The sequence below is a fragment of the Tyto alba genome, unplaced genomic scaffold (assembly GCF_018691265.1).
Source record: "Tyto alba isolate M040663 unplaced genomic scaffold, T.alba_DEE_v4.0 Super-Scaffold_21, whole genome shotgun sequence".
Classification (NCBI taxonomy): Eukaryota; Metazoa; Chordata; class Aves; order Strigiformes; family Tytonidae; genus Tyto; species Tyto alba.
Genome location: NW_024881295.1, coordinates 1,709,452 through 1,731,336, shown reverse-complemented (window position 1 = coordinate 1,731,336; position 21,885 = coordinate 1,709,452). Strand labels below are relative to the sequence as shown.

General features: G+C 45.6%; 2 protein-coding genes across 2 annotated transcripts; both read right to left on the bottom strand.

Moving 5' to 3' along the window:
* Positions 1–1,264: 1,264 nt before the first annotated feature.
* On the bottom strand, positions 1,265–9,541 carry GABARAPL1 (GABA type A receptor associated protein like 1). Its single transcript, XM_042795382.1, has 4 exons — positions 9,374–9,541; positions 6,506–6,584; positions 5,372–5,490; positions 1,265–3,953 (listed from the first exon to the last, which is right to left on the bottom strand). Exons 1-4 carry the CDS (start codon positions 9,461–9,463, stop codon positions 3,888–3,890), a joined length of 354 nt encoding a protein of 117 aa, XP_042651316.1. The 5' UTR covers positions 9,464–9,541; the 3' UTR covers positions 1,265–3,887.
* A 7,670-nt stretch (positions 9,542–17,211) lies between these two features.
* On the bottom strand, positions 17,212–20,521 carry TMEM52B (transmembrane protein 52B). The gene is made up of 5 exons (XM_009965459.3): positions 20,474–20,521; positions 19,771–19,814; positions 19,029–19,067; positions 17,915–18,081; positions 17,212–17,462 (listed from the first exon to the last, which is right to left on the bottom strand). Exons 1-5 carry the CDS (start codon positions 20,519–20,521, stop codon positions 17,212–17,214), a joined length of 549 nt encoding a protein of 182 aa, XP_009963761.2.
* Between the last annotated feature and the right edge of the window lie 1,364 nt (positions 20,522–21,885).

The window sequence follows — 21,885 nt, the reverse complement described above, 5'->3', positions numbered from 1 at the left end:
CACGCTGTGACTCCGCGCCGTACGCAGTAGGGAAGAGAAGATCCTATCAGGCCTAGCAAGTTTTATCCCTGTGTATTTCAGTGTTGTAATTCTTGACTTCAGCGAGCCAAGAAACTCTCCCACTCAGCGTGCGGCAGGGTGAGAGCTGGCAGTCGCTCCTCTGCAACATCAGCGCGGCCCATCCCTGCTGCTCCGGCCAGCGGCACCCGTGTAAACCGCAGGTGACAGGGAGGAGGTGGAAGCAGCAGCACGTCCCTTGCTGCTCCCCCAGGTGACAGCACGCATCCCTCCCCGCCTCACGCGCGGCCAGCGCCTGACGCAGTTACAGCACTGAGCCAATGGCGCCCACTGCTCTTGCCAGCTCCAAGGGCTCCTTTCCCCCTCAGCACACAAATATCCACAAGGAAAAGCAGTCTAGACCTGCTGCTACTGCAGGCTTGCTTTTCAAAGAGTCTCGGACTTCTGTATCTCTACTTTTCCTGTCTTCAGAGGGCCTTGAGGCTTGGAAGGGCCTCCCCCATGCCCTCTGCCCACAGCTGGGAGTCCCACCTCAGCCTGAGCTGCCGTGACACAGGGTCCCTGAGGGACACGGCCATCAGGGCACCCAACGGGGCAGCCTAAGGACGGTGCCCAGGCCCAAGCTCTAACCACAAGGCTCATGATGGTAATGAGGCAGGTTGAGAGGGGAATCCCATCTGCAGGCTCGGGTCAGGCTCAGGACCAGTGATGGCAGGGCTGTGGGGACGGGCATGGGAGGAGACTGGGCCCTGCAGGCCTGGCTCAGTGGGGCTCGTGGCTGTGAGGGGCCGGAGACCAGCCCCGCTGGGGTGCTGCCGAGACAGGGGCCGACAGCCCTTGGGGGCCGAGATGGGGTCTTGGGGCATGGGCAAGGGGAGGAGCAGCCCTGGTAGGGACAGTCAGGGGTGGTGGTGGTGCCCTTGGGGCCCCGCCAGCTGGCTAGGACTGCTCCGGGCCTTAAAATGGCAAAGAATGCCTCAGTACACTCATTATGCTTCTTAAGACCTCATGTCATCCAGGTCTAATTAAAGTTCACGTTAGTGGCACGGCAAAACACAGCCAGGTGTGTGTGGGTGACAACATAACCAAAAAAAGGAGAGAAATGACTTGTCCTGGTAGATAGGACCGAATAAATCTGGGGTTCTGGAAAAAAAAAGTAGCAGTAAGAAGTTCTGGCAAAGCTGTCCCTTTATTTACAAGCCCACTTTGGGAAGAAATGCTAGTCACCCATTTTGGACCATGCCTGTGATTTTCAAATGCATCTTTATTGATTGGTTGATTTAGCTCAAGTAGTATGAACTTTATTTTACAAGAACCTGCAGCTAACCAACACAAAAAAAAATTACCATCATTACCTTGTACAATACCAGACTAGCGCAAAAACAGAAGTAAATGCCACAATCCAGTTAAAAGAACCGTAAAATAACTAAATTAAACCATAAACTCTACATGTAACAAACAGCTGAGATTAGTCCCACACATGTCACTTATCAACCCAGCAGCGGGAGGGGAGGTCTGAACACAAAACCAAGCACCCCAGATGCCAACTCTTTCTCATGTCAATGTGCCTAAGCATGGGCTCATCTGAGACAACACACAAAAACGTGCTTGGCAGCACGTGCGTGAGCAAGTGGGACAGTGGCAGAGAGATGCATGCCATCTGCCTGCATCTTGTCTTTTACTCTAGAAAGCCTTCTGGGTCTGTTCTCTGCTTCGGAACATTCAGAGCTTCCTAAAACAAGAGACTGATGCGGATTTGCACCCAAAGGATGTGAAAAATGCCCGGTAATTGGAGGAGTGTGGGCCAAAAAGAGAGGACTGAGCACTGTAGGCAGAAATTGAAGTTACCTCAGTTAGCAGTATGTACAACTCACCCAAACGCATCTATTTCAGATGAACACATGATGGAACAGCAAACATGAAGTTCAGGATGAAAAAACCATTTCATCCTTTGTTCCCCCAGTTTCTGTCTGCCCATTACAACTGCTCTGTCTACACCACTTGCAGTCCCTCCCTTCTCTCCCATTCTTCTGCTACTTCCCATACCTCACGGGCAGTGACCCTCCTGCCCCACTACACCGCCTTCCCTGACCTTCACACAGTTCTTCCAGTGGCTCCCGCTTCACACTCCCAGACTGTTCTTCTGCCTCGCGTACCTCTGTGGAACAACAGTCAGAGAAGGCTGAAACATGATTTCCTGTCTTCCACAGAGGAGCACTCATCTTGCTTTCTCATTCCTGAGGAACGCAGAGAACTGGGATCTAACTTCATGTAAACAGAGCAAACACCTTCCAACCTACATTGGAATCTGCATGTCTTCATCCTTCTTGTCTTTTCCTCCCTCTTGGTCCCTCTCTTAAATGTAGGAATGTTTCAGGTCCAGTTCTCCCATTTTTAGATAAAACCCCAGAATTTTCCTGAAAGTCAGGCCAAACTCCATCTCTTCATCAGAGTTACAGCAGCTATGGAAAAATCTGCTGTTTCTGCCACTGGGAAGAAGCTCCTCTGGCATGACAGCGTAAGGCTTGCACAGGACAGCATCTATCTGGCACCTTCCTAAGAACAACACTGGCTTAAAGTAAAATAATTTTTTAAAAAGCCTAGAGAGAATCTATTCCCCTTCCTCTTTGGGTCTAAAAGCACCTCTCTTGTGGCGAAGAGGGGCACTGTTGTCTGATCACAAAAAGCCAGCAAAACACATGTGGGAGCGACTGATTTCTTCCGCTTGTGCATGTGGTACAAGGGCTGTACAGGGATGGGACACAGAAGGAAAGGCTAAACCCACAGGACTTCTGCCATCTTCAAATCTGCAGAGGACTGGTACAGGGTCAACACTGACAGGTTATTTTCTGTGTTCACCAATAACAAGACCATTAGTAGTTAGTTGCCTTAATGCACAGCAGGGGAGAATAAAGTTAGGTAGCAAGAAAAGCTCTCTCACTTGTAGGAGCTAGGAACGGAACAGACGATCTCAGCAGCCTCCAGGAATGGCCTCAGTGAAGTTCACCAAGAACAAATTTGATGAGCAGCCATGGTGGACATGTTTGGTATACTCAGTCCTGCCTCAGAGCTGAAGTGGGCTAGCCATTCTCTTGAGGTCCCTTCTAGCCCTGTGCTTACAAGTTTACTGGTTGACTTCAATGAAAAGAACGAAAGGGTCATCTCTAATTTTTCTGTCCAGCACTTGCGATTAAAGCAACAAAGGGAAAAAAAATAAATCCCTCCTTCTCTTCCCCAACCTCTCACAGCTGAGGAGTTCCCAGCTCTCAGTGTAAGCCCTTCTAATACTGATGGAAATAATGGAAAACACAATACTCTTGGAACACTTCACAGGTAGCAGTTGGAGTGAGGACTGTCAGCCCAGGACAGCCTTGTGTGACAGCCAGAGTGAAGTATTTCACAGGTCACTGAATGTTCACGGGAGTGCAGCCCACGCCATGGGCAAGGCTTGACAAGGTCAGTGTGCAATCCATGGCATGCCTTCAGCCAGTGAAAGGGTGACACAAAAATGGCCATCCTGCCCAGTCGCTCTCCTGGAGCTCTACCACACTGGCTTGTCTAGCAGCCTCCAGTACCGGCTAACTACCTCCAGCTGTGGCAAGAGAAGAACTATGAACAGTGGAGTCTCCCCATCCTTCAACGCAGAACCCCTCATTAGCCTTTCAGTTCACCCTCTTATACACTGTTCCCCTACCCTCCCTCCCCTCAATTTAAAAAATAATTGTTATAATTAATGCATGGAAGGTGATGGCATTGTGCATGTGGTTCACTTCCAGCTCTCTTCCCCTCTTCTCAGGCATCCTTCCTCCTCTCCAACATTCCCCCCCCCCCCAAAGTCCATCTCGCCTGCATGCCTGAGGGGCTGGTGCTCACTTGCCATAGACACTCTCATCGCTGTAGGCCACATAGAGAAAATAGTCCTCCTCGTGGTTATCCTGCAAGGGGAGAAAGGGAGAAAGTAACAAACCAAAGCCCTGTAAGTCACTACACCTGAAAAAGCCTAACCAAGACATCACTGTAACAACAAGTGGGCATAACCTCTCTTTCACCATTTTTCCTCCGTTGCATCGAAGGCTTTGTTACCTCATACCGAAGAGAGAGTGTAGCAACTCCCTCTCCCTGGCCACACCTTTCCTTCTAAATTCAGGCATGTCCCATTTCTGGACACAGTGAACTTACTTGAAGAGTCTCAGCCAGAGTGCGCTGCAAACGTGCAACAGGAACAGCTCTGACTGTTTCAGGCTGTGCAGCAGAATCTCAGCACTGGTATGGCCTTTAGGTTGAGAGGAGAGACTTGGAAGGCTTTAGTAAGTCAAAAATCACCTCTAGATAATTCAGTATTTGGTAAGTGTGCTTATATTTGTTGTTTTTCAGAACTTTTTGACAAGTGACTCTATTTCTAGTCTTGTTTTACATACAGGCAGTAAAACTCAGATGCTAAGCAATTACACTGACACAGAAAGTCTGCAGAATGGTAGGAACAGAGTCCTGACCTCAGCTTTGAACAGTTAGATATACCTTCCTCCTACATGTCCAGATTTGGAAAACTCCCTCTGTGTGTTAATCTTATATTATCTTCATCAGTCCACATACAAATTGTCCAGTTATTTTCAAAAAGTGACAGGTCAGACAAGGCTCACAGCACCATACTGGAGCTCTCCTATTAAAACACACTAGCACAAGCAGAAGGAGAAATCAATCCAGGCTGCAAACCTATATAATTGAGGAACATTCCTCTGATGTGCATAGAATACGCCTTTAAGGTTGATCAAATAACACTGCTCAGTAGAAATGCTGCACAGCAATGTTCAGTGTCCTACAAGGTCCTCACATATACAGTACAAGCCATGAAAAAGTAACTCTGAACAAAGACTAAGTGTTCCTTGACAATGTATTTATAGACAGTTGGTTGCCCAGTGATACCGTGTTCTTTTACTCGCTAAAAGGACATATCTTTTGTATAAACAGGAAAGCTAGTGCCATGTTCCACCTCCTCCCACCTGACACAGTCTTTCCCCTGAAATACAAAGTGGTTTATTTCAATACTTTGTTAAAGTAGTAGGACCAACATATCACTGCTGGGGCAACTATTTAGCATCTGATAGGACAACCCTCTCAACTAGCAAACAATCTGTTAAAATTACGGGGCTCCTTGGGCTCCTCTTTGTAACTGCAGGACGGAACTTCCCGAAGCAGATGGGATACAGCCCAGGCCACGCCAGGGGTTCGTGTTCAGGCATCTGTGACCAAGCTGCACTCACTGCCAGCTGAGTAGTGCTCAGCTGGCCTTCAGTGAGGATATGCATTCTTCCAGACATTCCAACAAAAAAGGAGAGAGATGGGCCAGGCTTACCTCATACAGCTGGCCCATTGTAGCACTGGTGGGAGGGATGGTATTATTGACAAAGAAGAAGAGGGCATCTTCTGGCCTCAGGTGGATCCGTTTTCGGATTAAGAAGTAGAATTGGCCAACTGGAGAGGAACAGAGGAGAATGCCTTAGATGCAGAAAGAACGTTTTGGTTTGGGTGTTTTTGTTGTTTGTTTGTTTTTGTTTGTTTGTTTGTTTTTCCTTTACCCTAACCATGGTTGTTTTCTTTTGGTGCTGGAAGTCACATGCTGTATGTAAAAAGTAGGGAAAAATGAACAACACAGGAAAGAAAGCAGTAACTTCACGACTGTGACCATATGAGCAGCCAATCCACTCAGAGCTGGCAGTTTCTCGGGTACATGCCTCAGGCCATGCACCATCTAAATCCACACTCCACCTACGATAGTATGAAATGCTCTACTGCAGGGATTGGTGGGAAGACCTCTAACTAGCTTAACCTTTAAATCCTATAAATCAAAGACACCTTAGAGAATTTAGCTTCTGTGTAAATGGTCATACCATTCCTGAAGAGAAGTTCCTGAAAACAGATTCCTTACTATTTGCTTGAGCTGTGTTGCACAAGAAAGCATTCCACAATCCATTACATACGGCAAGAAAAAGAAATGCTGTTCCTTTAACTCATTCACATTCTCAAATGAAAACAAATGTAATCACACATAAAATGGCCATGACCATTCGGAAAAGGAACTTTGTAGCCATGACTCCAACCACAGAGGTGGAAAACCATAGGACTATTTCAAGAACTTGTCTCTTCCTGCAGTAAGGATGCAGCCTTTGGCAACTCTGCAGCTAGGTCATCACTGACAATTATGCTACTGCCTATGATACACAATTCAGTCATTTTCATCATGGCTAGAAGTCAGCTGTGACACATGCATGTTAACGAAGTCAGTGGGATACCTCTGAAGATCTGAGAGAACTCTGCATGTTGTAATCCAGGCTGTAAGGTACATAAATATAAGAACAGCCAGGTAAATTGGTATAATGATAAGAAGTTGAGCCTGCCTGGATATTTTCTTTGTGCTGATCATAGAGTAAAAGGCACTTCTGAGACGTTCTCACTGACAATCAGGAAGAAAGAAGGTAGACACCTTTACCTGTGAGGTCAGAAGGCACAAGATACTTCCTTTTGTCTAGGTCAGGTACTCTGGCTTTTGGTGCTTTTTCCACAATTACCTGCAGAGAGAGAGTGAGAGAAAGCAAGAAACAACCCATGAGTATCATAAAATGAAACGGACCAAAAATCATCAGTGGAAAAGGATATCACCCTTTGAGAAAGATAGTGTCACCAGGCCTTAAGAAATTTACTTAATCTATAACAAATACACAACATTGAAGAACAGATAAGTGAGAAGAGACTTAAAATCACTAGCAATAGCTGTGCTGGGAGCCCAGGACTGCAGCAGTAAGCACAATGAGTAAAAAATGGAGACTGGAACAGACATAAAAATAAACCATAATGGCCGAGAAAAAAAAATCAGGTCACCTTGATGGTCCCAATGCAGGTTAATTCTATATGAAGGAACTGCCAGGAGGCTAGTACATGAACACAAGAAGTATCACAAGTATGTTGAACTGTTTTTCAGGTTACAGTTCCAAACTGCCTGGCACAAAATCAGCCCTACTCCCAGTAGTCCCACATCCTAAATTCTACATTCACCAATACCAAGTGCTCTAGACTGAAGCAAAGAATTAGAGAGAAACTACAGCGCATTAAGGAGTGGGGATTTTTTTTTTTAATCTCCAGTCCTTCAGTAGTTATCTTATACTCTGAAATTCATATCCTTTAAGGTTATTTTACCTACTTCATATAGATATGGACATTTTATTATTCATATAAATACCTAATAATTAAAAAAACCCCAAAACAAAACAAAACTACCATCTGGGCAACTGAACCCACAGAGGCCTTTGACACAAAATACTAACCCTCATTATATTCTAATGTCATGACATAGAAAAATACAAAGCTCAGCAGCTTTAAGATCAAACAGACCAAGAGATCTTCTGCTACTGAAAAATTTTTGTTACCAGAGATAAGCAAAATGTTTACTTCAGAAGCAGGAAATACTCCAAAATGACCTGATTTCCTTCTGTGAAAAGCCTTGGAAACCGTTGGAACTACTGGGCTTGTGCAGAAAAAAATTGCAGGCAGTTGTGTTTTTTTTTTTGTTTGTTTGTTTCTGTTTTTTTTTTTTTTTTTTTTTTTTTTTGTTGGTTTTTGGAGGGGGAGTGTTTATTTTTTTTGGTGATACGTATTTTTGCAACGAGGCAGGGAAGGAATGGGGGTGCTCTGCTAATCTATCAACTGTAGTCAGTTTGCTCCATAACACAGGCATCTCTTCTGAAGCACTAAACCCTTCACACGCACAAATAAACCTACCAAAAAAATCCAAAGGGCAGAGACAGATTATCTGTCTGTCTGTTGCTGCTGGGTGGTGACTGTGGGACTGTCAATAGTATAATCTCAGCAAAACGCCGAGATGTATCAGGGCACTGCAGTGTAGGCAGCCAAGCGGACGTCATCTTCAAGGATCCTGCTGCCGGGAGGGCAGAGACAGAAGTGATGTAAAGAACAGTTGTCTGCTGCATTCACTTGCTCCATATGCGGCTCTGACACCAGGCTACCCCCCACACCTGGGCCTCGCCATTCATCGTTTTCATTTATTCTTAACTACAGCACACCTTGTTACCCTGGTCCTGACGTTCTCCATAAAGATCTGCTGATGCCTCCCTAGCTTGACCTCTTTTACCTCCCGCCAGAGCGGGTCTGGTCCCAGGCTCCCCACACGGCTCCTCCAGATACATCCGTCAGGATCTGCTGTACAATCTGCCACGTTAATCCTCAGCTTCCAGCTTGTCGCACTCCTGACCTAGAGCCCTCTGCGGTCCTTCCCATAAACCACAGAAAAGCACGCACTCCGCCACTGACTCTCCGTGGGCTCAACCTGCTATGCCAGGGGTCCCCAAAACAGCTAGGGCAAATACTGACTTCCAAAAACTTTTGCAAGTCCAGTTGAGGGCCGCTCCCAAGATGAAAAATGGGGTTACCCTGCGGGGAAAACATGTGGTATAACTGCTCCCCCTTGTCCTTAAGATTTATGGGGGAGTCTAAGTTCTTTTGCATGCAGTATCCCTGGGCAGTAAATCTAGGGCAGATCTCTCCGGTTGGGATGGAAAGAAAGAACATTGGTAAAATGTTTATTAAAAAGGAACAACAACAACAAACAAAAATCACAATTAATTTGATTTGTCACTACTTTTTTTCCAGTTATTGTTAGTAATTTTAAAGCTAGAAGTTTTCCACAGGCACTTCAAAGGGACCTAGGGATGAGGAAGCAAAGTTTAGCTAGAAGATGACCTTGTTTTCCAAGTGACGTTTTTTCCACAGGATGATTAAACAGGAGGGCAGAAAGACTGAGAAGTATCATTTTTCTCTCATGCAAAGGAACAGAGCAGAGCAAGACTATATTGAAAAGGCAGGCTAAAAGAAAGTAAAATAAAAATAAAAGGGAAAATATCAGATGACGCAGATGCAGACCTTGTTTTCTATGAAGAGTACCAGGTTAACCCACTCATTGTTCTCCTCCATTTTCACAGAGCTCGTGGTAAGCTCCTTCCCCACCCCCCAGACCCACGCACGCAGGCTGCCAGAAAGCTCAGCTGCGTTCTCGCTGCCGAGTTACTGCGGATCCCAGAAAGAAGGGGGGCACTGCACCCCGCACCCCCCCCCCCCCCCAGCACACACCTTCCGACGTAATAAACAGCCAGAGCTTTGCGCTAAAGAGAAAAGCGGCCTGGAGTTTTAATCAAATCACCGAGACCTTCTTCACTCATCTCTTTTGCCTTGAAAAGCAAAGCAAGAAGCGGACGGCGGCCCACAAAGAGCGCCAAGGCGGCGGGGCGCGGAGGCCTGAGGGGGCCCGCGGCCATCCCCCCCCGCACCCCCCCCCCCCCGCACTCACAGGGACTCTGTCGGGGTATTTCTTCCTGATTTTCTCCCCTTCTTTTTTCCTGTACTCGAACGGGTGGTCTTCCTTGTACTGGAACTTCATGGTGCTGGGCTGTCGCCTGCCCTGCCTGCCCGACGGCCGCCTCCTTCGAGAGCCGCCCCCCCCCCTCCTCCTCCTCCTCCTCCCTCCCCCGCAAGCGCAGCGCGACCCCGAGCCCCGCCGCGGGAGCGCCCCAGCCGCTGACGGCAAATTGGACGCTGTGACGTCACGGGGAGGGAGGCACACCCCCTTCCCCCCCCCCGCCGTCACGGTGCCGCCGGGGCGGGGCTGGGGCCCACCGCCGCCCGTCGGGGCGGGCAGGCCCGGGCGCCTCGCGTATCGGGGAGAGGGGCCTGAAGGGGCGTGCCACCCTCTGCCCGTGCACCGATTTATTGCGCGGCAATGATAAAAGAAATATTTTATTTTTATTTTTTTAAATAAAGGCGCAAAATATACGGCTGAACAACGCCGCAAACACCCACCCCCCCCCCCCCGCAGCCCTCCCACTCCCCCCTCCAGCGTGACTCAGGTGTTGTAATACAGCATGAGGAGGCCCACGGGCCACCCGGGACTGCGGGTACGGCCGCGCTGCTCCTCCCTCTCTCCCGAGAGGCGCAGCGGCGTGGGGCGACGCTCCACGCGTGGCAGCGGGGGTCCGGGGGGGTTTGCGTTGGTGTGAGGTTTGACTGCCTCCGCTTGGCTAAAGCGGGGTAAGGAGCCTCGTCTCTTCCTCAAGTGGCTGCGAGATGTCAGACCAAAAAAATGGCAGTTTTCGTGACCACCCGTGTCGCTGTTGGATCTGGATTATTGCCCTGTTTATAACATCTCAGTTAAACAACAAGGGGCAGAAAGTGTGTCGTGTAATGTGCCAGACCAGCTGCACGTTACAAACAGCAGACAGTTAAAGCGAACTGTCTGCAAACAAGCCAGAACAGCCAGCCAATTTTAGCCCAATTAGCTGATACATACTTGGAATATCTTTGGGTTTTTTTTCTTGGAGTAGTTGGGTTCGCAATTATTTACTGATCAGCAAAATAGGTATTAATGAATGGATCGGCATGCTCAAATGAACTGCTGCTACCCTGGGGACAATAAATGGGAGTGTATAAAATAATTCTTTCATTGCATGCCTCATCCAGAGAAGCAGAACTTTTCCAGGGAGGTACTAGCTGTAGTAGTAGGGACTGAGTGGGACAGCAGACTGCCTCAGATGCGTAAGGTGACTCTCCAAGGCCACACCAGTGGCAGAGGTGAGAGGTCCCATGTTTCCCATATCTGTTTCGACCCTGTGCCAGTGTGTTGACTCAGAATAAACAAGGTTAGGAAAAGATGTGGTGTTGTTTTGCTGTGACGCTGCTCCTACAGCATGGTTAGAGCAGAAAAAAATTCAGACTATAGCAAAGAGTCAGTCTGAAGAAATTGAAGAGCAAGCTGTATGCTCCTTAATGATAAAAACAGGATCAGGAGATCATAAAGCCCTGGTCTTTTTCTAGAAGTACTCATATAAATCCTGTAGGCTGCCCCAAAAAACTCATAGGACTGATGGCTTTATCCCTGTCTATTGAGGTGCACACTTTAGTTGCCTGCAGGGCGGGACTCACACCAACACCAGGAGTGGGAAGGCCTATTTTAGATCCTCACAGTGGATCCAGGGTGTTATCTTGTGCCTTCTGCTTTGTGGAGAGCTGTTTCATGTACTGGTCACCTCCCACCTTTCACTCAATAGGACACCACTTCTTGATCTCAGAGATCTTTTGGTAATGCTCCCTCTCCAATCCCTGGTGCATCGTGATCTCTCATCTTGAACATAACTGGGAGAGGTATGAAGGAAATACATTTGCTTACTTGCAGATATGCTCAGATGGTGGCAGCTCCCAGATAATGTTGCCTGGCGCAGGAGTGTCAATGAACATGGGATGGAAAACCCACCTACACTTTGAACGTGGCCATGTACATCTGAGCCTGTCACTCTAAATCACCTTTGTGGTCAATGGCGGTAAATAGGCATGTTGGGGTGGGATTTTTCTCGCCTGAATCATGACATCTACTTCTGGATGGCCAAAGTGTGCCCCCAAGAACTCTGTTGGGTGCTTTAGTCTCTAAGCTTATACTACTCAGTATGGTGTAATGTGACCTCCTGCACAGCATGGTGGTCAGCTCCAACAGGTGCATGCCCAAATCTCCTAAGGATAGAGCAGCCCACAGTGGGAATGGCACAGAGCCATGTGCCCCAGCCTTCAGTAGTTCATGTGCATAAGGTTTGTACAGGAAGCATCATCAAGCTTGTTTCTGTCGGTCCTAGGACATGTCAACATTTCCCCATGGCTGCAGGGAGTGTCAGAGGATCTCAGAAGGGTGAATCAGAAGGAAGACATTGTTTTTGTGCAGTACCATAGTGAATAGCCTAGACCGAAGGAATCCCAGGGTTTAGACCTGGGGAAAATTGTGGTTTCATGACATCGCACCTTTCTGTAATATGCAGGTTTTGCCTCCTTGCTTCCTAACTGCCTGCAGCACAGCAGTTGCTAAAGAGTACTGAAGGTCTGTAGTGATGTAGATTTCTCTTCCTCAAGGACAAGAGAGGAAACATTCTCCCCTGTTTCACCCAGGCTACCAACACATTCTGGTAATTTTAACAGTCTGATCTCAAACTCCTGTTTTCCTGTAAATTGCTGTTTCTGTCTCCAGGACTATACACAAGGCAGCTGAGCTAGCACCTAGTTCCCCTCCCCCAACAGATCCCACGTGAGGAACACAAATCTCCTTACTGAACTCTTCCTGTCCTGATGATGCAGCCCTGGATGTGCAGCCACAAGCCTTGCTCCTCCCAGTTCCCCACTTCCTCCCCATCAGGCACTGAATTCCCAGCCCTCTACCTCCAGCTCAATAATAACAATAATGTCACTGGCACAACAGCAGGCAGGAAGATGATACATGCCGAAGCAGTGACAAACAGCTAGTCATCTGACTTATTAAAATGTCAGTGCATGGGCATGTGACAAATCCCACATTCTGGGTCTGTATGGTAGAGGGAACTGGAAATGGGGTTGGCTAGTTTTCCTATCCCGGACTGCCAGCAGAAAGCGGTCCTCCATGGAGTGTCAAAACAATATACTCTTTCTTAACCTAGAGTGTCAAAACAGCTCTGAGCATGTAGTGAATTGCTGTGTCTGCAGTTCACATAGGCAGATGTTCACTCTAAAAGGGATTCCCCAAGCATCGCCAGTGCTGTAGCCATAGAAGCAGGAGACGAAAATATTTGCACAGAATCTGGCAGCAAGGTTTGCAGCCATGCTGTAGCACACAGTGCTCCAAGGGAACTGCTAGGAGCTCTGCAGTGGACTACTGTGAAATGAAGCTAGGTAGGTAACTGGCTAAATTCTCTGAATTAAGGATAAAAATATCCATTATTTTCCCTGTGTTTCTTGGAGATGTAATCTCGGTGGATGTCTCTTGGCAACCCCCTGGAGATACTGTCCAGCTACCTGTAACTTCTGGACTCTCTTGGCTATTTGTTTCATTAGTACCTCCCCTTGGGTACTTATGCCATTTGTGCCTCCATAGGCTGACTTTTTTTTCTAATATTTAGTGTGGATTTAGCATATCAAAGCCTCTCTTGTCAGATGACTTCTACTTTGTGGTCTGAATGGTGAATACACTGCAGAGGGCGTACCTGAAGTCACTTGTGATTCTGCTCTGTTTGATGTCCATCCATGGCACAGTCCCTGCCTGGCGTCTCTCCTGCACCACTCATGACTGGTCACCAGTTTCACTTGACGATGGATCTACAGCAGCCTCAAAGCCAGAACAGGCACATTGGCCCTGGGTGAGTGCGCGGGGTTAGTCACTCCCAGCAAACAACGGCTAATTGTGTAGATGTTTTCCTTTCCTCTAGGAAATGACTCTGCATTGTCCATGCTGAATTGCAGTCTCAGTGCTCTGTTTGCTACAGGTTCTTATTTTTTAGAAAAAAGCTACTCATTCCTCCCAAATGGACTGCATGGCCCAGCCTCAGCTCAAATTGCTTAAATGCATACAAATTATGTTATGAGGAGATTAAAGAAAATACCTTGTTGTGTGGTGAAAAGCAGCAGTAAAGGGCAAACCCCCAGATTTGAGTTACACAAATCTGAGATCTCTTTGTTCCAACCAAGGGTTCAGAGTGGCACCTTGGGGATGGGTGTCGTTGTTACTTCCAGTCCTGTGAAAACAAAGGAGCAATACAACAGTGGGGCCAACAGGGTGTTTCTGCAGACTAGTCTTTAAGTATCGCATGTTCTGGGGGATTCCAGGGGTGGAGTGGACAACTCCTTCACAGCGCCTGGTGTCGGTGTACTCTTGTTCCCCTCGCGTGGCTCCAGCCCAAACCACTGGTAGCCAGTGGAGACTGGTTGCTTTTTCTCCTTCCGTACCACTTGTCCCATGCTTGCTTGAATCCCATTCTTTTCCTAGTGTTTGGTCAAGGGTTGAGTGAACAAGTGAGCTGAAACCAAGGCCAGGGTCAGTGACTTAGTTATGATGTAGTTATCCTCCGTACTTCGCGCATCATTTTCCCCATCTGCAGATGGAATACTAATGCTTTTCTGACGTGTTGGCAGCATGACAACATGGGTAAAGTCTGTAAAGTGCATAGGGATCTTTGGATGCAGATACTTAATTATACACAACGAAAAAAAATTGATTTTGATGGTATTCTTTCCCGTGTTGTCCATGATATTGGAATGCTTTGCAGAAAATGGGTCGTCCAGTGCAGCCATCTTGACACCAGTGGCTGTACACAGCAGCTGAACAAATGCTAAAATTATTTAATGATTAACAGAAAACTTTTATTTATTTTCCAATGTATGTTATTCTGTAGTTCTGAGCAATTCATGTTCCTGTTGCTCTTAAGCATGGGGAAAACAGTTGCTACTTGAATATTTGTTTAAATGTTGCATGAAAGTATTAGTTCTTTATGTTTAATAGTATTTAATGTTTAATTTTCAATCTGAAAGCATAAAATATTTCAGAGTGATTATTTGGCCAATATAATACAACACACAAAGCATATTCAATGTCCAGACTTAACAGTGAGATGAAACCACCACTAACAGAGTTAAAAACCCCCAGCTGAGTAACAGCAAATCGCAGTACCAAATAACAGTTTATCTCTGTAGGTAAACTTGCTATATTTTTGTGGGGTGTGTTCCTGCTTTTTCACAAAGTATATGTCATCTTTATTGACTCTATCCTTATTTTTGGATTGTTTGTGAGAAGTCTTTGAATCATAACAGAACTGAGGGCGAGACTGAAGTGTCTCCGCTCACTGACAGCTGGTCTTTGCATTCGTACACAGCGTTCTATGGTTAAGTAGAATGTTTGTAGGTCTGCTTCTGTTTTTTTGTTTGTTCTGATCTGGTGTTTTATCATGTTCTGTGGGCTCTGAGTGCTCAAACGAAGTCAGTTTAGTAGGAAACAATCCCTGAGCGAGTGAATTTATATCTATCATTATCGTCACTTGAAATATTCTGGATGTCTTGTCAGTGAAGAAAACTTGAGGGTACCTGCTCTATCACCTAACAACTAAGAGACAGGCAAAGAAGCAAGTGAGCAGACGAGAAGGGACGGGAGAGTTAGGCAAAACTGGCTCTGGTCAAGGAAAAACACTGATCAGCATGTGATGCCCAGCTCTGGGTACCAGTGACCTGTAAGTTTTCCCCTTGAAACTGAGAAAGGATATAGCAGAGGTGATTTGGGCGAGAAACCAAGAATTTTAAAACTTCGCTTTTTATTGCACATCTTAGGAAAAAAAAAATACGGTGTCATTGTTATTGCAAATTATTAAAAATTGCGCATTCCTGTTTTGCTAGGCAGGATCGATGCCCTGTGGAGCAGGGCTGCCATCTCGTGTTAAATGCCCGCACAGCTTGGGGCTCGTAGTTGGGAGGAAAGGAGGGGGGAGGCGGCGGGGGAACGGTATGTTCCCCCTGGAAACTGTTGTGAAGGCTTCCAGGAAGTTACTGGGCTTGATAGTGCTTGGCTCATGTTCAGTAGCTCCAAACGTCTGCTCGATTCAGGCTGTGGAGTAAACAAGACCCTTCCAGGAACTGTTCTGCAGCTTGGTGAAGAAGTGAGGGCTTGAACTGGGCTTCAGAGAGCGGCTGATGAAATAGGTCACTCTAGTAGATGTTCCACAAACAGTTATTATTATTTCAAGCATGCTGTATAGCAGAAGAGACATAACCTTATATATTCACTTACTTACCCATTCCAGTTTATCACTTACTAATGGTACACTTAGGTAATGACTAGGCAATTCAGGAAGAAGTTTGTGACCTAGGAAACCAAGACTCTCATTAAATTTTCATGGATACAAAATTCCTGTGACGGGGCAAAGTCTGGGACATCATCAGAGTTGTTTTGGTTGTTCAATTCGGCTTTCTGCTATCTCTGAAGCTATCTCATCAACCTTCTCTAAAATTCTCTATGGCTGTAATTTCAACAGCAGTTAGGTTCCTAAACATATTTGAGGACCTGGTCCTTGTTCTTCTTATCTACAAAATAACCATATTTTCTGTATTTCATAGGAAAGCAGATGAGCATATTAAGGGCAGTGAGAATTTGGGTACTCGAGTAGGAAGGTACTCGAGTAGGAAGGACTCGAGTAGGGCAGGCAGTTCAGAAAGGTGTGATATCCGTGACCTGTGTGTTCATATCAACATTAACATATGCATGCAATTCATTCGTAGCTGCTTATCATGTGATATTTGACGTCCTTCTGCTTTAATGTTTACAGTTGCTGGACCTGGGGTAGAGACAGTACTCATGTAATTCAACAGTCACCTTCTCATGAGTACCCAGTCCAAGAAAACATTTTACAGATGGTCCATACCTATGTTCATCCAAACAGTCTGACTAATATTTCTGGATGATTCAATGTATTTGTATCAGTCAGGAAAGACTCACAAATTATGTCTATCTGAGAAATGGCTTAAATGTTTTAAATGGTCTTATTTAATTTGATCTGCTTTTGACAGCAACATTAGGAATAATTAATAAATGATACAATATGAATGCAACTAAAATACAATTAAGCTTTATTTTAGGGGTTGTGTTCTTGCTCCTCCCCTTGTCTGATTTGTTAGCACACACATCATATTATTTAATTCAAATATAAGAGCTTGTGACTACTATTTCAGAATTCCTATATATCCTATTCAGAACTAGACTCTCTTTGTTCTATATATCCTGTAGAGTATTTAGGGCATGTTCTGTGCATACTACAAATGTATGCTGTCTTTTGCTTACATGCAGATTGTGCTCCTACACAGCTCTTTTTTTTTTTTTTTTTTTGTGCAATTTACTATAAATTGTTGCACTTTCCAGGAGCCTGGAGTTATTATTGGGTGTTAAGACCTTCTGCCATGTCTTTGTTTTGTGAAAACCTCTCTGCCATCCCCAGGAAATGTAGGCTGGAGTCAAGCAGAATGTACCAGCGTCTTCAATCTCCCTGCAGGTCACTAGCCTGCAAAGTGGTTCAACACCTTGATCCTCCTGCCTGCTTATTCGTGCAAACTCAACTCTGATGCTAGTGATGTGTGTGTGTAATAGAAGGACATGGAGAACGCCAACGGACACTCCATGAGTGTGTCAAATGAGGTGTCAAAAGGAGCCGTCAAAATATGCTGGGTCTGAAAATAATTGGAATTTTAGTCTTTTCTCCCTTTCTCATTATACAAAGGAAGTTAATCTGATATTCCTAACCCTGCCCAGAAGAATGACTTTCTGCATGTAACTATTCTGTATTATTTGCCATTCAGTAAATACAGGGACTAGTGTCCTGAGAGAGCTGGCTTGGCATCCTTGCCCACGGCAGATGCCTGCAGTTTTTCCTCCGGCACTGGATCCAGGTCTGGCACTTTCTGCCCTGCCTTGGCGACTGTGAATCTGCTCATGTGCAGAGCTTCTTCGTAGACTGGAGGAGTGTCTGATGCTGAGAGGGGTGGTGTTCCCTGTGCAGCGTGGTGGGAGTGTGCCACAGCTAATATCCTCCTGGCAGCAGGCCCAAACACAGAATGGAGAGCTGAAAGGGAGCAGACAAAAGCTGTTTGCCTCGACCTGAAAGCACCGTGCGATTAGACGAGGACAACTATATCTGCAGCGCACAGGCTTTTCTCTCCCCGCAACCTGAAGGTTTTCACTTTCCTGCCCCTTCATCCTTCCTGAAAAGGGATGTGTATGAAACCCCATTAGCAACATCCCATAATTACTCTCTCCTCAAATGCCACTGAGGCCCATAGCTGGCCTAAGTCCACCCAGATGTGTCTCACAGCTGATTCACCATCTGACTGCATTTGCCACACGAAGCCTCTTGATTTGTACTATGTACCAGCACTGCTTTTCCTGCATCCTGCCATGAGCTTTCCCGCATCCCGCCTCTGTCAGCCTTGGGGTGCTGTAATCTGGGATTTTTACAGTGCAGCCCCACGCTTCAGGGTGTGCTGAGGTCCCCAGCCTTTGTCAAAGCCAACTCACAGGTAATGGTGCTCTGGAGGGTGCTGTCATGATCAAAAGCAATGACAGTGACCTCGTAGGGCTGAGGACCCGATTCCTCCCCTGTCTGATGGCAGTGAAAGCAGCATCTCACGCAAACAGAAACCAGGCCACACAGGAGGAGCAGACCACCGATCACCACCACCAGCCTGGAAAGGGAAAGGACACAGAATTAGGACAGAAAAAAAAAAATTTGGTTTGCAGGAGACCTCTTAATGTCTCTCCCTGCTTAAAGCAAGGTTAACCTCAAAGCTAGACAAAGTCATCTGGGGCCTTGTCCAGCAGAGTTTGGACAGCCCCCAGGGATGGAGATCCAGTGTCCCCTCCAGGCACCTGTTCCAGTGCTGCTCAGGGAAAGCATTTTTTCCTTCTGTCTAATCAATATTTCCCTGTACGCAGCTTGGCCAGTCACCTCAGATCCTTCTGCTGCACACCTCTGAGAAGGCTCTGCCTCTGTCGTCTTCTCTCAGGATCCACCTTAGGGCGTGGAAAAGTGCAATTAGGTTGCCCACTTAGCCTCCTCCTGGCTTCACGAACCTTTCAGCCCCTCCTCATACCTCATGCCCTCCGGACCCCTGACCATTTTATTGGCTCTCAGCGGAGTGGCTCCAGTTTGCCAACATGTCTTTCGTACTGGGGGACAAAAACTGGACTAGGTATTACAGATGTATCCTCAGGAGTGACAGACAGACAGGAAAAATCATATCTCTCAATCTGCTGGCTATACTCTTATTAATGCAGCCTTGTAGACGTCCAGCAACTACCATCCTTTTTAATCTCATCCTGCTGAGAATTACTAAGGAATCAGACTGAAATTACTTTAAAAATGGGCCTTTTAAAAGGCGTATTGTGCCATGAATGCTGTATTAATACCGTTCATCCGACTAAATGAATATGTGGAAGAAAAAAGGAGGCTGGCAACTCAACATTTGTTAAAGACAATGTGATAACTAAGGGGCTGCCTTGCTATTGTAGAGCATTATAGTATCCCAAGGGAAAGTAGGGGGTGGCATCACACTTGAACACGTCACATTTAATCCCATTCTCAGCTACTGGAATTGTCTAGAGTATTTAGAATAAGTGTATGCCATCTTACCAGATATACCACAAACGGTCCCACTCTGTACCTGCACAGCTGAGGAGAAGACAGTACAAGAAATATTTAGCCACAGAATACCAAATAAATGGGAAGATTCCCACTGTACCCTCTTCCACCTCCCCTCACGCCTCTTACTTACTGTCCAGCTGCTAAATGGCACAACAATGAGAAACTCGCCGTGCTTCATGCAGGATACAGTTGACCAGCCTCATCAGTCTCCCTGTTAGGTGAGTTTCCATTTTGTTTGGCTTTATCTTTTTATTGTTCTCCTGATATTTGTGTCTGCCCAATTCTGTTTGCAAAGCTTAGGGATTTGCATTCACGTTTGTTTTGTCTTTTTTTGTCAGAAAATAATTTCTGTTATTCTTACAAATGATATCACCAAGAGTAATATTCCCCAAAGCAATTTCAAACTGATATTTCAAACCAATTTTTCAAGGAAAGGACAATTCTAAAGTCATAATCTCAGTCAATCAAAATTACACCAGAAAGCTCTTAACAATTGCAGTTATCCAAATAGGTAGCAGAAACAGTACCACAAGATCAGTATGTCGATCAATAAAAATAGTAACTAACACGCTTCACATTCAAAGCAACGGAAATTTTATGTGAGTTTTCAATAGTTGCAATTAAATAAGCTTTTCTGGAAATTGTCAGCTACCACATTGTAACACTGATAGCTACTACTGCTTTTGTCCTTCACTGTCCTGTTAAGAGCACAAGGTTGACAAATACTCACAGTTCAGCATTGAGGCAGGTTTCCTCACCTCTCACTTGGAGGAACTAGGAGCAAAAAAATGAAACAAGACACAGCTAGAGTGAATTAAGTCTTAATTAAGCTAGAGTGAAATAAGTCATATGCAACTTTTGTCTCTGTTACCTGGACTATTGACAGTCTGAACCTCCTACGGTAGGGACTTACTGTTACCTATCTTCTTTTGTTTCCATCATATATTCTGCTGCAGATTTGAAGTTACTGTGATATCAACTGCATTGTTTCATATCTTAACTTCCCACAGTCATTAAAATCCTACTTAGCATCACTGTTCCCATCACAGACCCTGATTTACTTTCAGCCTCACCACAGGTTTCCCTTTTCCCACCACGAGCTACAGATGTAGTTCCTTCTCCGTGCTCAAATATTAAGAAACCTTAAATATCCTGTTTCATATTATACCCACACTGACTTGAATTCTGCTCTGTCCCTCCAGCACTCCTACTCTTCTCATTCCTTTTCCTTGAGTACTCTGACCTCTGTGTTATCATCCCTGGAATAGCAGCAAATATTCTTCTCTTCTGCGTGTCTGCCTTTTATGTGTCCAGTTTTTTCTAATATCAGGGAAATTATTGTGACTATCAATTGCTAGTGCCCCAACAGCTTTCCAAGGTAACTCCTTAGCTGAACAGAAACCCCATAAAAAGGAACCTGAGATGTGACTTACCCATAAGAAACACACTAAACCACAGCAGATCATGACTGGGCTATGCATCCCCCTAGGGTGGTTCTGTGGCCTCTTGGTGTCTCAAGCTGCTCAATGTCTTCTTGTCCTTTTGAGATTCAGTTCATCCTCACCAGTACACTGACCAGAAGAAGGAGCAGATTCCTTGGGCGTTGAATCCAATTTCTTCTTCCTGCTCTACCTCTTTCTGTCCTCCTTTGGGTCTCTCCTTCTCTGCCCTTCAGGTTTTTGCTCTCTTTCCTTCTTTGTCACTGGAAATTCCTATTTGTTTCTGACTGTCTCCTTTTGTTATTCTCTTAGCCTGCTTCTCTTCCTCCTTTGAAGGGATTTCTAAAGCCTTCCAGTTAGATCAGGAGAAAAGCAGTGGCTACAGGTTCTTACTTCAGATATTTAACTAGTTCAGTGAAGGACATCATGACATCTCTGCAGACCTGACCCTTCCCTTTTGTGAGCAGAAAGGGTCTCTGAGTATGTTCATTACCAATTATTCCTCTCCCCGCCCCTACCCTGAGGGGGGTGGGTTGAAGGTCATGTTATTGACCTGCTTAAATGGAGTTCAGATTCCTCTCCCTCTTCCAGTACCTTTTCTGCCCCTGCACTCACATTGTCCTACCTCTGTGGAGCCAATCTATTGACTTTAGCTCTATGATCAACACCCAGAGTGTATGTTACAAGCAAGATGTTCCTGCTGAAGTGAAAGCATTTGCAATCTAAGAATTATATACAGCAATGTTTATATATATAGATAAATGTATATGTGTATATGTATATAAATGCAACATATATATAGACACATATATATGTATACGCAACACCTTTTGTATCTCCCATTTTAAGGCTCTGCCACCATCCCTTTTACCTGGAAGTCTCCTGCCATGTCAGTCCTGAAGCTGACAGTCTGCTCGCTTACAGGTCCTGCTCCTGAACTTCCTCCATGGCCAAACATGTCCCCCCAGATACTTTGCATCACGGGGAATACATGTTGATTCTTCTATTCTGGATACTTTTTGTTCTGCAGCTGGTAAAATTAGGAGGTTCCATTCAACAACACACTAATTTTTTTCCCCTTTGTAAAACTGCTTCAGATTTCTGTTACTGCTTGTGGCTATTCAGAATGTTATTACATGCATAAAATTGTGTTCAGATTCTCCTACTCTTTTGAATAGCTGAGATGATAGAAAAAAATACTCTGCAATAATGTGTTACTATTTGTGTTTGGGAACCACCTGGGACTGGTGCATAAATATATGTTAAGGGCAGGATAGCAATTAGAGAAACTTGTTGCCCCATGTTGCAATCACAATGCATTCACATTAAACTGGTCAATCATTAGCCTTGGTGATGCATATTAGAGTTGCAGAGCAGAACCAATGGATTCATGAACACAACGCATT